The following is a 14,535-nucleotide window of genomic DNA, read 5'->3' on the forward strand; positions in this document are numbered from 1 at the left end:
TGTTCCTTCTTCCTGATGTTCCCATCGCTTGGCACTGCCACATCCACCACAACGGCTTTCCTCTGTTCTTTGTCCACCACAATGTCTGGTTGGTTCGCCATTACCATCCTGTCAGTCTGGATCTGGAAGTCCCACAGGATCTTTGCCCTTTCATTCTCTACAACCTTCGGAGGTGTTTCCCATTTTGACCTTGGGGTTTCCAGTCCATATTCTGCACACATGTTCCTGTATATTATTCCAGCCACTTGATTGTGGCGCTCCATGTATGCTTGCCCTGCCAGCATCTTACACCCTGCAGTTATGTGCTGGATTGTTTCAGGCGCCTCTTTGCACAGCCTACACCTTGGGTCTTGTCTGTAGTAGATCTGAGGCTCTATCGCTCTGGTGCTCAGGGCTTGTTTCTGAGCGGCCAGGATGAGCGCTTCGGTGCTGTCCTGTAGGCCAGCCCTTTCTAGCCATTGGTAGGACTTCTGGATATCAGCCACTTCAGTTATGGTCCCGTGGTACATCCCATGCAGGGGCTATGAGTATTGTTCCTGATCATGTTCATCCCTTAATGACCATATTGTGCCATCTTCTGATGTCTACTCCCAGCAGGATAAGCAACCATGTCCTAAAGCTGGAATGATCTCAGACTGGTTTCTTGAACATGACAATGAGTTGACTGGACTCAAATGGCCTCCACAGTCACCAGATCTCAACCCAATAGAGAACCTTTGGGATGTGGTGGAATGGGGGGATTGGCATCAATGATGTGCAGCTGACAAATCTGCACCAACATGTTAATATGGACTAAACTCTCTGAGGAATGTTTCCAGTACCTTGCCTAATCTACGCCACCAAGGATTAAATCAGTCCTGAATGCAAAAGGGGGTCCAAGGTGTACCTACTAAAATGGCCGTTGCGTGTACATAAGTTAGTATTTTGTAGGCACCCTTCAAGTTGCATCTTTGTGCCTGAACACTCCATGTTGTTGAGAGGTGTAAATGGATACGTAATATTTTTGTTACATTTGAGTGTATGGCAGTCATCTGTACAAATATCAGAAATTCTTGAACTTTTGGGTTATGTCTTCAACCCATTTCTTGAGTTATTTATGTTGGGACTCATTTTTGCGTTCCTTTTGAAGCAAGTGCGTAGGCTCACTAATAATTTAAAGCGCATCTTTACATGTATGTCACGTTTGTTTGTTTTTTTTTGTCCAACAGAATTTACACAAGGACAAACACCAGAGCAGCAGCGCAAAAATTAATCAAAGCCCAAGGAAGGGAAAGAGCACTTAAAGGAGTGCAACTGACAATCATGAGATTTTGTGGCTGTACAGAAAAAAAAGTGAGGTGGTGTCAGCAGCTCCTGAAGGTAGAAAGGGAATCCCCTGCTATGGTGTTCTTTTTTTTTGTTTTTACAGCTTAATCCCTCCTACTTGGAAGAATATGGGATTTTAGGGTCAAAAATTTATTTCAATAACAAACGCATAAGACATTTTTGAATTAATTATAAAGTAGTGACACCAGAATACTTGTGAGTATACTCGCTCAAAATAGTTATGTACAAAACAAAGAAATGGGATCCAAAGTACTAAATCCCGTGGTACTCCTGTGGAGGACAATGAAAGGATGACTTTTCCCCTTCAAAAGGCTTGTAGAAATGATTCAAAGCTGTTTGATTGTCTTTATGATAATAAACATGCTCCATTACATCCATTACTTTTATGATTGTGTGGTAGATTGTATGTGTCGAAAACCTTTCAGTTCTAATGAACAATATTTGTTCATTCCTTATGAACTGAAAAATACTTCTGCTGATTTTAAAATAATTGACCGTAGCTGCTGCTTTAGAGTCCTAGTTAACTAATTTGAAAGACTTTTTTTTCTCTTAATAATTGAGTCATAGAACCAGATTATTAGCTTTGACCTGCTTTGACCTATTTTGAAAGGGCCTTTACTTTTTTCAAACAGTCCTCACAGGAAATGTTCCTGTATTGCTATCAGTCCTCCACAACCAGAGTGGCTACACTCAACAAAGTACCTGTCTTATAATCAACTTTTAATTAACACCTTTTTTAATGAGTGTATTTATTTTCCAATTTTTACTGCAATTTTTATTTTAATTATTTATTTCGTACTATGTTTGTTGTTTCTGTCATGTATTCTTTTCTCTGTTCTATGCTGGAGAACTGTTCTACCTGATTTGCCCACTGGGACTAATAAACTTTCTTTATCTCTCTATCTGTTATCAATCTATTTGTGAATTTGCAGCCAAATGATGTCCCAAATGTTGTAGTTCCAGAAATGACCACTGGGGACTGGTTTCAATAGCAAACCATTTTCATTTAAAGTCATTGAAAGTCTTATTCCTGTGCGTAGTCTGAATCCCCCCCCCCCGCCCTATTTTCTAAATAAAATTGGAGAGACAAAACACATCAGCTTTTTGACTTTGTGAAAGTTCACATTTGTGCACAACTAACTGTGTGTTTTTTGTATGTTTGTGCGTTTGTTTTTGAGTTTTGGGTTTATTTGGATTGCCTGTTGGGTGGACAAAACAAAAATCCCACTTTACTGTGTTCCATCCAAATGGCCATTTTTTCAAATAACTGAGTTTAGGGGAATAAAGCTGCACCATGTCAGACTTTTATCTTGACACATAAATCATTATCTATTGAGTTAATACATGTTTATGATTGCTACTAAAGTCCGAATCTGATGATCTTTTAATCTATTTTTTAAAAACGTTCCCAGTGGTGGTTAGTTATGATTATGAAGTTTTTAGGCAAAGTCAAAAAAACGTATGTCATTTTCAGAAAATAGTTTCTGCAGAGCAGCAGGAGTTCGTTAGAAATTTGTTGGGTAAGAGTAAGCCCTCCTTCCTGGCGCCAAAAATGGCGAGCAATATCGGAGCAATCCCGATGTACAGTTTTGAGGCAGGTGCCAGCTCAGGGGAGAAAAATGAAGACGTACATGGATCCATTTGTCTGCAAGTGTATGCATTTGAATGGAGCATAGCAGGGAGATAGTGGAGGAACAAAACAGTAACAACAACAGCGAAACACGTTTAAAGGATATTTATATGGAAGCATGACTTTTCAGCTCTGTGGATTTTACCACCGCAGGCTTTATTTTCTCTTTTTTATCCCCGTTGGTGTTGTTAGTCTTATTTATGTCCAACTCATAAGTTTGATAGTGTTTCTGTGGTTTGTTAGTCATATTTGGGTTTTTTGCCTACAGAACAGAATAAGGTCATTTGGACTGTAGGTACTTTTGATTTAAAACAAATGAGATGCAAAAATTAAGATGCATAAACAGTAGTTTTATGGTATAATCATTTTATTGAATGCAATTTGTTGTTTAAAGTGTAAGTCTTGTCATTATTTTTTATTTTTCAATGCCACATTAAGCTGGTGTCATTAAAACACCATAAAGTTTGAAAAACAACAAAAAGGTTGACGGTAAAAATATTAAATGTAGACATTAAGGTATGTCGAATCCCACTCTGCAGTTTACTTATGACGAGAGGCGTCCACATGAGCTCCATGAGGCATTTGTGGATAACTTTTCTGTGTTAAACCCCCCAATTTTTTCACTTTTCTTTCTCTCTAGAACAGTCCAAGGAGTTTAAATAAAATACAGCTCTGTCATTTAATGACCTGTCTAGGGCAGTGTAAAGGAGAGTTGAGTTCATTTCAGTAAACTCCTCGCGCACACACGGAAAGTTGATTACCGCTTATGCCACTTATGGTCAAGGGAAGTTATAAAAACAGCAAATTGTGACATCATTAAAGCAGCACCAGGGTTACGAGGCCTAATGGAAAATAGCATTTTGTATTTTCCTTTCATTTCCTGACAAATGCAGGGACTCTTAACATGGAAATACACTAACTGCTATAAAAGGACAAATCATGATGAAATGCTCTTTAAGAGACTGCATAGGTTCTGACATCCCTCCAATGTTTTGGCAAAAGTCAGTGTTTTTTTTTTTTGGTTCTTCTTCCAAACTTTGAATTTTATCTACACATTTAACTTAATCCTGTGTGTCCATTGATTTATTCTTCTCTTTCGTGCATTAGGAATCCACAAAAGATCATTTTGCCACATTTTCAGCTCTTGCATAGAATAGGCCAACAAGTAGAACTGTGAGAGGAAGAGACGAGGAATCCCACAGACAAAAGCACTGACAACACAGAATGGGATGAACTCAGCATCCTTGTCACAGTTAACCTTATGAGCTGGGAGTCAGGACAGCCTGAGCTTGCAGCTGATCGCGGACACCGGCAGTAGCAAGCCTACGGTGCAACCCATCTGTGCCTGGTATTACAGCAGACTTACTCCCCATGGCCAGAGCCACCATGCAGAGTAATAGCCACAATGACAGAGTCGCAGTCCTGAGGGGGGCCAACAAGTCACCCACTGGGATGAGAATGGCAGTCTGGCTAACACAAACACAGAAACACCCAAAGTTGAGAAAAGGAAACCAAAAAAAAAAATAAAATAAACATTTATAGGAATGTAAAGTGAACATGCATTCTGGCATTTGAGAAACTTTATTAGCACATATGCCTGAGCTAAAAATATTAATCCACCCCGTCATAAAAGCTGTGGGATAAACATTTGTGGGACAAGTTGTTGTAGTGTTGCAGTTTTGTGTGTACATCCCGTTGTGAGAGTGCTACAGTAGGTGAGTGGATGCAGTTTTGACTTTATGACTGAGGGTCCAATAGGAGCACAGTTATGATGTCTATTATCAAAGCTATCCAGTCTTTTCCCAGCGTGATTTCTGTTGCCTTCCGTCGAACCGGCATGCATCAAAGGCAAGAGAATAAAAAACATTTACGAAATAGCTGCAGGCAGTACCGATTCCGTTTGTGAAAGCATTTATCATACATGACATTAACTGTATGCCCAGGATGATGAAAAGAATTCCAAAACACATATTGATATGAAAATATAAAGCATCGCTTTGCTTTTGCTGTCAAGGCCTTTTGTGTTCTCAGGAGTTCCAGCCGTGCTCATTACCAAATTCTTAATTTGAATGTTATGGTAATGTAGAAAAAAGCTTTGAGTTCTTATTTTTCAAAAATGACGCAATCCTTTTTTCTGCAGAAGCATCAGCTTCCATCTCCATTTGTAACACTTGCTTTTTGCTCCTGTCTCTTTAAATCACAACCTTGGGAGAGAAAAAAAAAAGAGTAAGCTATTGTTCTTAAATGAGCGGCCCATTTTAGCAGTGATGTGCGCCACGATAAAATGTGTTTATGGAAAACCTCTCACCCTGTTATTGACTCCATATTGTTGTATTTTTGTCCCGCACCAGACTGCAGTTTTCCTTTCTTCCTGCGCCTTTAAGGGAAACCTTCGCCCCCCCACCACATCACACTCAAAGACTCACTGATCTATTTGAAAACAGTGCCACGACCCCCTCACCCTTCCCAAAGAAAAGTGATGACATCACAGCAAGAGAAACTTAGTTCAGTAGGACTAACAAAAATCCACTAAGGCAACTAAAAAACAAGTATCAGAGATATCTAAAGGAGGTTTTAAAGTTGTTATGGGATGGCCACACGGCGTACGGCTTGGCAACAATTTTGTAGCAAAGCGTGAAATTAAGCAATTTTTTCCATTGTCCCAGATTATGGTTAAAGAAAACTTTTGTTTAAGCAAGCTACACAAATTTCACACACATGGGACAAGGTTGGGTCTAAGACCACAACCAACCTTTTGTTGACCTTTTGTTAACTTTGGGAAGAGGCCACCGTTCGGAATTTTTTTTAAAAATTACCCTCAGGTCCTTCGACAAATTTAAAGTCCTCCCAGGGATTCGGATCTATCCCCGTCTAACTTCTCGACCATCAGTGAGAAACTACTTGAGGAAAAAATATTGGATATAGGAGTTGAAGATTTTTAATGGCATTAGTGTGGCGAGCTTCCAAAAGTGCAGTTTGCCACTTTTTTTTGTTATTATTTTATTTATTATTTTATTATTATTTTATTTATTATTTATTTTATTTATTATTTTATTTATTATTTTTTTACTAAGTGGCAGCAGCCACTTAGTCGGTTTGGGCGGGTCAAAGGAGGAGCGGTGAGGGTGGGTAGCACCTGCGTGCCACACAACACCGTTTACGGCTTTAATTTTCCTCGTTTTGGGACTGAAAAGTCAAGTCGTCTTAGCTCGCTTGAGAAATTTGAGAAGGTTGCAGATTTCCTGCTGCTGTCAGGTTTCTTGCTGGTTTCAAGATGCATCACCCACCTTCAAGAAAGGGCAGATATGGATTGCAGGCAGGCCAGTCAAACTCATGGAACCATTGAGTTTGAAGTGGAGAAATATGCAGCATGAGTCTGAATGATAGACTTTTCTGACCACAGAACAAGAGGTTGCTCTTTCTGTTCACGGGGAACCATGTCTAGGGATGGTGGCTGTTCTGCTGAGTCAAATCTTCTTCACTTCTTGACTAAGAGTTTCGGGTTAGGTTTCGGATGTACGCCGAGTCAAGAGAAGGTTGTTTTCAAGAGCACTTAGAACCTGTAGGATAATATTTGACATTTTACAATTCTGATTGCCTGACGCCTTGGCGTTAAATCCATTCAAACCACAATTTCCTGTTTCAGCCCTGACACAGCATCCTCAATAGTTTTACAAAAGATGGAACATTTTGTTTTGATTTGATGTTTTTTCACCTTGTTCCTTGAGATGACATCAGTATGATTTCCTGCTCTATAACCTGAATTGAAATAAATCTTTTTTTTAAATTTATTTCTATAATGTAGAATTTTCAGACGCACTGCGACAGACTGGCGACCATCCAGGATGTCCCTGGGTGTGGCCAGGATAGGCTCCAGCAGCCCCGTGACCCCAAAACTGGTTTAGAAGATGAAAAAATGAATGAAAATTTTCAGACCTCATTTTTTAAATTAGGAAAAAAAAGGAGTCAAAATATTACAAAATAATACACTCAGACCACATATTACAATACAAAAGTTGCTATTGTTGTTCACCTTACTATTTATGTTTAATGTATGTGAATAATTACCAGTCAAATTACTTTATAAAAGTAAACGATGTTATTTTAAATATACTCAGTCCTGATATCCTCATTTGTCAGAAGAATAGAATCCCATTTTATTTATTTATTTGTATATTTACCCGGAGGGATGGATTTTATTTTTATTTTTCCTATTTGATCATTTATTTTTGGTGTTATTTTCCAGCATTCAATTCATTTTACTGTAGAAAAATGAAAAAAACAACAACAGTAAAGCTTCCCCTATGTTGCAGAAGTACATGGTGAATGTTTCCCTTTTTGGGGGATAAGTTTAGGATAGTTGCAAGAAAAGAATTTGAGTAAACAAAGAGTAAATGAATAGTTATCTGAGTGGACTCCTACTAAAGGACCTTGGAGACAACTACACAAAACTTTTATTACATAATTGAACGGATATTTGAAAATAAATAAATCTATTCTGGTCTAAAATAAATAAATATAAACCTCCCCAAACGCTACTGACCGTTTTCCCAGCAGCTCCCACACTGACCACCAGAGGTCGCGTTCGAGCAGCTGTTGAGTGGACGGGAACGCATGGATGCATGAGAGCGCTCCCACATGACAAAACTGCTGCGCGTCTGGAAACCAGGAACGGAGGACGGGCGCTTTTGGAAGCAGCCGGTGACAAGTCCGCTCCTGCAGCTCTTCTTCCCGCTGATCCATCCCCCCAAAATACGGCCTGGGACGTTAGTACTGCTTTGACTCTGCGCCTGCTCATGCAGGGAGCTGTCGTCTGCTTGATCCCTCAGCCCAACTGAACTTTATAGGGATGATAGTTTCAGCGGAGCATCACCGCGCCGAACGCACAGATAGAGCAGGAACAGCAGAGAAATAAGAACCGCTTGTTTTCATCTTTTTTTTTTTGCAGTACTTTTGTTTTATTTTATTTTGTTCGGGTCGACTCTCAAAGCAGGAGGAGAGGGAGAGACTGTGCGTGCGTGTGCAGGAGAGAGAGAAAAATCGCGCAGGTTTTTTGGAGCTACGCTTTCATGCCGTCAGTCTCACGGACTCTGAGATGGACGTCAGGTTTTATCCAGCTCCCCCAGCAAGCGTGGGTTCATGTACGTTACCGACTGACTCCAGCTTGGACTATTACCACTCCAACAAGGTAAACAATTCTCTCTACTTTGTGAAAGTCGCCGGCGCGTGCCAGCTGCGACCGCGCACAATGGCCACCACCATGTCATCATGGTGATGTGCTGCTGCACTCTGACTCCCTTCGGGGCGGCTGTTGGTCGCACGAAACCTCCAACAGCAAGTTGTCATTCAACTTTCAAGCGGCTCGCCTGCGTTTGTTTGCAACGCCACCTGCTTAGCGCGTGCGCTGGAGCCAGGGTTTGCAGGATTCTGCTGGTGCGTCCAGTTCAATAGCTGTCCTGCGAACGGAGGCAGAGCGCACCTCTTACGCACACCGCTGTAGGCTTTTCCCCTCTAAACCACTCCGGACAGACACATGTAGCAGTGGGTTCTTCAATGACGGGACTCAGACCTCCAAATTGTTTGTGTTTGTTTCAAAAAATGAATGACCTCGCTTCTTAAACGCCCCAATGTGTGGTGTGCGCAAATTGGAGACGGTCAGGGCCAAACTAACCATATCCCTTACATTGCAGTTTGACTAAATATTACTGGTAAACACGAGCTAAGATAGGAATAATTTAGTTTTCTTTGTTTAGAATAAAGCATAATTTTTGTTATGTTCCTCCAAATGTGGTAACCTGCACTGCTGTGTGCCAACATAGGCTATAGCTCTCATGGACTTTACCTTTATATATATATAAAAAGTATTAAAGTTCCTAGCTTATGCCAAAAACGTGTTATTTAAACATCACTTTGATGGCTGTAACTCTTGTTTAGCGTGTGTTCAAGTGTTTCATTTGCTTAATTTACTTCAGTTAACCCTGAGGAATAGATCATCACACTACATCTATGTTGTGAGCATTATTGCATTGCAGGGAAAATCTTTAGTATGCATTAAAGGTAACGGCAAACTCAGAGCAACAAGAATGTAAAAGTCAATAAGGGCTTTTGTCTTTGTTGTGGTCAAGGTAAAACCGGAGTAAACAATTATCAGTAACCACTCAGGGCAAATGAGCTTCTCCGTCTGAGTACCTGGATAGAATCCAGCAGGCTGCTAAGTGAAGAATTATAGAAGAGTACAATATTTGAAATGTTAATCTCTCCTGTTCAAACACGCAGAAACCTCAAATAAACATATATTTGCATGGATTAACACCAACCGGAGAGGTTTGGATGTCAATACTGGCGTAGACTAGTTCCCATCTAAAATAATCTGTAATATTGCTTTTTTTTATTTTTTATTATTTGCTGCAACATAAATTATTCTGTGTTACGATGAAACATCTTGTCAGGCTTTTAGTGGTATGGGAGCAGTTTTACCCCCCTTTTAGAGCAGACGTGACACTTAAAAGCAGCTGCACAAAGCCGGGTCTTCTTTTGACCCGCAAGTTCTAATCGTCTGATATTAACAAAATGTCAACTAGTTTCACAAGCTAGTCACTTTTTGTTTCAAGGGCAATATTGTTGCTACACCTGTGACTAATATGCAAAGTAGCACATTACTTCCTCTGTACCTTTCCTCAGTCACGTCGTAACTTGGTAAAGAGACTTTACGGGACACCTTAAGAGCAGTTTTACTTCAAAAACAGGCTGAATGTTGTTGACCTCGCTGAGCAGGTTAAGAGCGCCACGTCAGTCAGAGGCATTCTGCCCTATAGGTTGAGAGACTTATGTTTGCTTTCATTCCACAGACACCATTGGCACGTTATTTCTAGAAAAAAGGGGCTGCACGTGCGCTGTGGGGGTAGGAGCAGGCACCAAAGTCTAAAACCATCCCGACAGAGGCCTCCAGCAGGGGCACATACGCTGTTATTTACACCATAGGTCAAGAAAATGAGCATAACATGAAAACAAGTGGTAAAATTATACGTCACAGAATAGGAAGTGAACACAATATGATTTTTTTTTTTTTTTTGCAAAGCATCCTGTTCTACTGGTACTAACTCTAAACAGGTATTTTCAAATAGGACTGTTGAAGTGGCTGTGAAATACATGTACAGTGTGTCCACCTGCCCCTCGCTCTTTTGTCTGACCTGAAGGGGTTAATAATGAGGAATGTTAAGAATGTGCAAGCTGAAGCTGGTTCTAGCTGATTGACCACATTCATGCTGATGGTTGATTGATGCATGGCAGCAATATGGATCACTCTGACAGAATGATTGAACACTGTGGATGTATGAATGTGCTGTGAATTTAAGTAAGGGTTTGCTTGCAGTAACGCAGTAAACAGCAAAGATAGTTGTTTATTTATTTTTTAAATCTTACACTCAAAAGCCAAAATTTATATATGTTTTTGGACAAATTATGTATTTTTGTACTTTTTCTATAATGACTTGGGTGGGTAAATGTTGATCTGACAACAAACCAGATCACTCTAAATAATAATAAGAAAAGCTTTAGATGCATAGTTATCAATATTTGAACATCAATTGATTCATAAACAAAACTGGTGTCAAAGCACATTTTTTTACACTCTACTGCAGATCGACTAGATCTACATGCATCCACGTTTCAGAAAAAGGCTAACACAGGGGGACAAAAAACAAAAAAAAACAACTGATTTGTGTTTCACTGGAGCCCCTCGGCGCTGTTGCTCTCCTTTCCACTCCATCCAACGTGCATTGTCCTGCACTTGCACAATCACAGTGACTCATCTCTACTTTTCGCCCAAGATTTCTCTTAATCTGTTTGAAGCCTCTCTGTATCTTTCCGCGCTGAGTGGGAGGCTTATTTGCTCGCCGTACACTCAGCTGTGTATACCAGCGCTGAGGGGCACTTCTTCGCAAATGCCTGTTTTAGTGGGAGACTGTTTGTCAAATGTATTATGACTTGTGCATGCCCTAAGGCAGAATCAGTTCAGTGCAATGAAGTTGGATAAATTACTGTAGATGCACCACTTTCTCCGTATCCCTCATGTATCTAGCTGCATCGTGCCCAAGAGAGAGCCTCTCATGTAGTTATGCTGTAGATACTTTGTAGGTTATAATCCGGCAGTTTGCAGACTGCCTCTACTGTATTGTTTTTGCATCCAGCTTGTACAATTGGTGATGGTGTACCCAGAGGCAATAATTGTGTCACTTATGGCTAGGATAACCTTCATATGCACAATGATCCAGGTTTTCCTGCATTTGTCTCTTTTATGCCTGACTTTGTTTTTGTACATGAGTGCAAAAATGCAACAAAAAGAAAGAGAAAAAGCAGCAGACACACGTCCACTCAAACAGCAATGAAGCTATTTTTTGCAGAGCCTGTACCACCCCTTCTCCAGTGGTTTGTTCCATTTCAAATGCTATCCAAATCAGTGTATTAGTCATGGGATACTTCAAAGTATCCCAAGTATGGACAGGCAAGAAAAAAAAGGGGGGGAAAAAAAATCCATTTTGAATTCACAGAATGTATTTTTTTCTTTTGCTCTCGTCGAAACAGGACCGTAATAGAAACCGAAAAAGGAGAGCTATTCTAGTGGAACCTCATTCTGTACACAGAGAGATGTTAATTACAAAGAGGCAAGCATTCTTGGTTCTGCAGTCCGGACTTGGGGTTTTTCATTATGCCCATTCATAACATTCTGCTGACTGGGCAGTCTGAGCTGCAATATTACAAACCCTTCTCACTGGGGGAAAAATGTTAACCCATGCGGGACTCAAACACACGTCCAGTGCAGTTCAAATTAGACAGTTACCTCCTAACAAATCAGCAATCTTAATGGAAAACACTACAAAGTTTCAATTAGAAAAGGGAATCAGTCTGGCCTGACAGTGTTCATAATCAAGCTGCTCAGTCTCTGCACTTGTCTTCCTCTCTGTGTCTCACTTGCTCTCCTTTACCTTCCCAGCAGCAATGTCAAAAGGTTGAACGGAGAAGCTGGATCGCCTGGGGCTGATTGTGTCTTTGACTTAATGATAAGTAGCTCTTCTTCGGAGCAGAGGAGTCTGGATCGTATTGGGTGTTTAAACAGTTCCTTATAGCAGGAATGAGGGGGACGGTGACAGCTGTAAAAGAAAAAAGGATTTTTATTTTTTGCAGATCTTAATTATCTTCATGATCTGGTTGTGTATTTTTAAGCCACATTACTACTACTGCTGGAAAGCTGGACTAATGTGGCATTCCATTGGAAATTTGAAAGAAAATGTTCAGTTTACAAAACAATTATTTTGTTATATTCATTTAAAGACCCACTATAATCAAAATAAATGTTTTGGGTGTTTTTAACATGTTCTTGTGGCATTTTCTCATGATGGAGGACACATATAAAGAAAATTAAGCTCAAAATGGTGCTTTTAAGTATTTCTTTATTCAAACTGTGGTGAATCAGGAGCAGACAAAAAAAAGCTGATTAAAAATAAGGTTATTTGTGGTGTAAAGGCTACAATCGGCAGGCCCTAAGCTCCCTGCTCCATTCTGATGCATTCTTTTTTGGACAATAGATCCATGGACGTCTTCTATTTCCTCATCTGAGCTGGCATCTGGCTCAAAACTGATCCAGAAATCGACACAGGTTTTGTTGATTTAGTCAAAAAAACTGCATCATCATGATTAAAAGATCACTGGGGATGCTTTTAAAATAGATTGAAGATGATCGGAGTGGATCTTACAATAAGGATTCACTTGATGTTTGCATGAAACTGCAGGTGACTTGGCTGCACGGTTCTGTTATCTCTGATCTATATACCAGACATGACTCAGAGGTGGCAAACATGTCAAAAATAGTCACAAGTCATGAAGAGGCTTAAAATAGACTCAATAGGTGATCCTGCATGATTTGTTATAATCACTAGAGGGCTGTCAGAAGTTAGTGCTCTGTCTCCCCCTCTGGTCATCGGCAGGAACCATCTCCAGAGTTCTGCATGCACTTCATCTCCCAGCAACCCCAGTGCACAGTTCCTGGATGCTGAACACCTGACTCTCATTTGCAATCACTCAGTACAATTAAGCACTGTACTGAGCCTCACTCACTGCAAAGTATTGTTTGTGCCTCTAGGCCTGCATTACTGAGCGTTAATATCCAGAGGTGATCTTCTGATTTTCTGAACCTGTTTGCTTGCCCTGAATCTCGCCTGGATGCCGACTACTCCTGTTTCATCTCTGATGCTCCCATTGACCCTTCCCTGCCTGACCCCGATTTAGCTTTGTGGGCTTTTAGCTGAGCTAATAAACCTGCTGCATGTGGAACCAGCTGTCTGGCCGTTTTGTGACGGGGGTCGGAGAAGCAGAGGGTTCTTGTGACGACTGAACTGAATCAGGACAGCTTTTTTTTTTGTTTTTTCCCCCCAGCTCTTCTCTGTGTGTTTTATGATTGACTCCGGCCTCAGTAACTGTGGTGCGCTTATCCAAATGTAATCTGTCACCCTGCAACTGTGTTACGAAATGCTGCACGGCTGCTTGTGCGCCAAACCTTAAGCCATTGTGAAACATCCCAGCGTTGCAAGGTGTCAGAGTAATTCCAAAGCTGACATTGATGGCAGCTGGGAACAGCCCCGCCCTGGCTCATGCCCATCATTAAATCACATTAACCCTAATTATCGCTCCTTGAAACCCAAATACTTCACTGGAGCTTGACTCTTGTCAGGTCAGATGTACATTGAGGGTTTCCTACACTTGTGACCCATGTAAAGTCAAGCTCGGTGTGCGAGGGCTTTTATCTTTTCTTTTAATGTCGGGGAATTTGCCCTGATTCTGGCTACCAAACCAGTCCTTCCACACACCCCCACCCCCTTTATACAGCCCAGTTTTCCTGTTTTAAATTCACTTCTTGATTGGATGGGGGATGGGTTGGTGGAGGTTAGCTGGTTAGTGCAGGGAGGGGGAAGTAGATCTAGTGTGTGCATAAAGATAGGAAAAAAATGAGAAAAAGAGAAAGATGGAGAATCAAATTGGGGAGAGATTTTTAGGGGCTCTTTATTTGTCAGCCCACGGTTGTCTGTAATGTCATTCAGCATTGACGAAACGAAAATGAGCCTTGCCACCAGATGTGCTCCAGTCCAGATAGAAACTGGAAAGACAGAGGTTTATTGTTTTAGTGCATTTGCTGTGGTTCAAACCCAAACTCCATGAAATGCTGATTGATGGATTTTACCGAAGAATGTGTGTGTTTGTGTGTGCAGCAAAGACAGATTTGCTTTATCTGGTTTATTTAAATGTTTTTAGTGTTTTGTCTGCTCATAAAAAAGCATTGACTGTGGGTTTTTCTTTCTTATTGACAGTAGCTTTGGAGAAAAATGAACTTTTTATTCACAGATTGGGCTAAAAATATTACAGCATGTTTCTGATTTGACATTTTTGCAAAGTATGTAAACAAAAGAGGCTCTGTTTATCCCGCTAACCCTGTACCTCTCTTGGGATTAGCATGTTAAAGCATCCTTTGTAACAAGACGTTTTTCACATTGTCGTCGCATTGTAGCAATACAGTCAAATATTACTGT

General features: G+C 40.6%; 1 protein-coding gene across 5 annotated transcripts in view; it reads left to right on the plus strand.

The window, feature by feature from the left end:
• Window positions 1-7,537: 7,537 nt before the first annotated feature.
• Window positions 7,538-14,535, plus strand: part of tox2 (TOX high mobility group box family member 2) — a 109,593-nt gene continuing 102,595 nt past the window's right edge. For 4 of the 5 annotated variants that reach the window (XM_011474914.4, XM_020703201.3, XM_011474913.4 and 1 more), the window contains exon 1: window positions 7,544-8,144. In XM_011474914.4, the coding sequence (XP_011473216.1) occupies window positions 8,052-8,144 (93 nt within the window). In that variant the 5' untranslated portion in view covers window positions 7,544-8,051. Of the gene's footprint in view, window positions 8,145-14,535 lie in introns of all 5 variants that reach the window. The other variant, XM_011474912.4, reaches the window with a different exon arrangement.

The sequence above is a fragment of the Oryzias latipes genome, chromosome 5 (assembly GCF_053564925.1).
Source record: "Oryzias latipes strain Hd-rR chromosome 5, Olatipes_Hd-rR_3.1".
NCBI lineage: Eukaryota > Metazoa > Chordata > Actinopteri > Beloniformes > Adrianichthyidae > Oryzias > Oryzias latipes.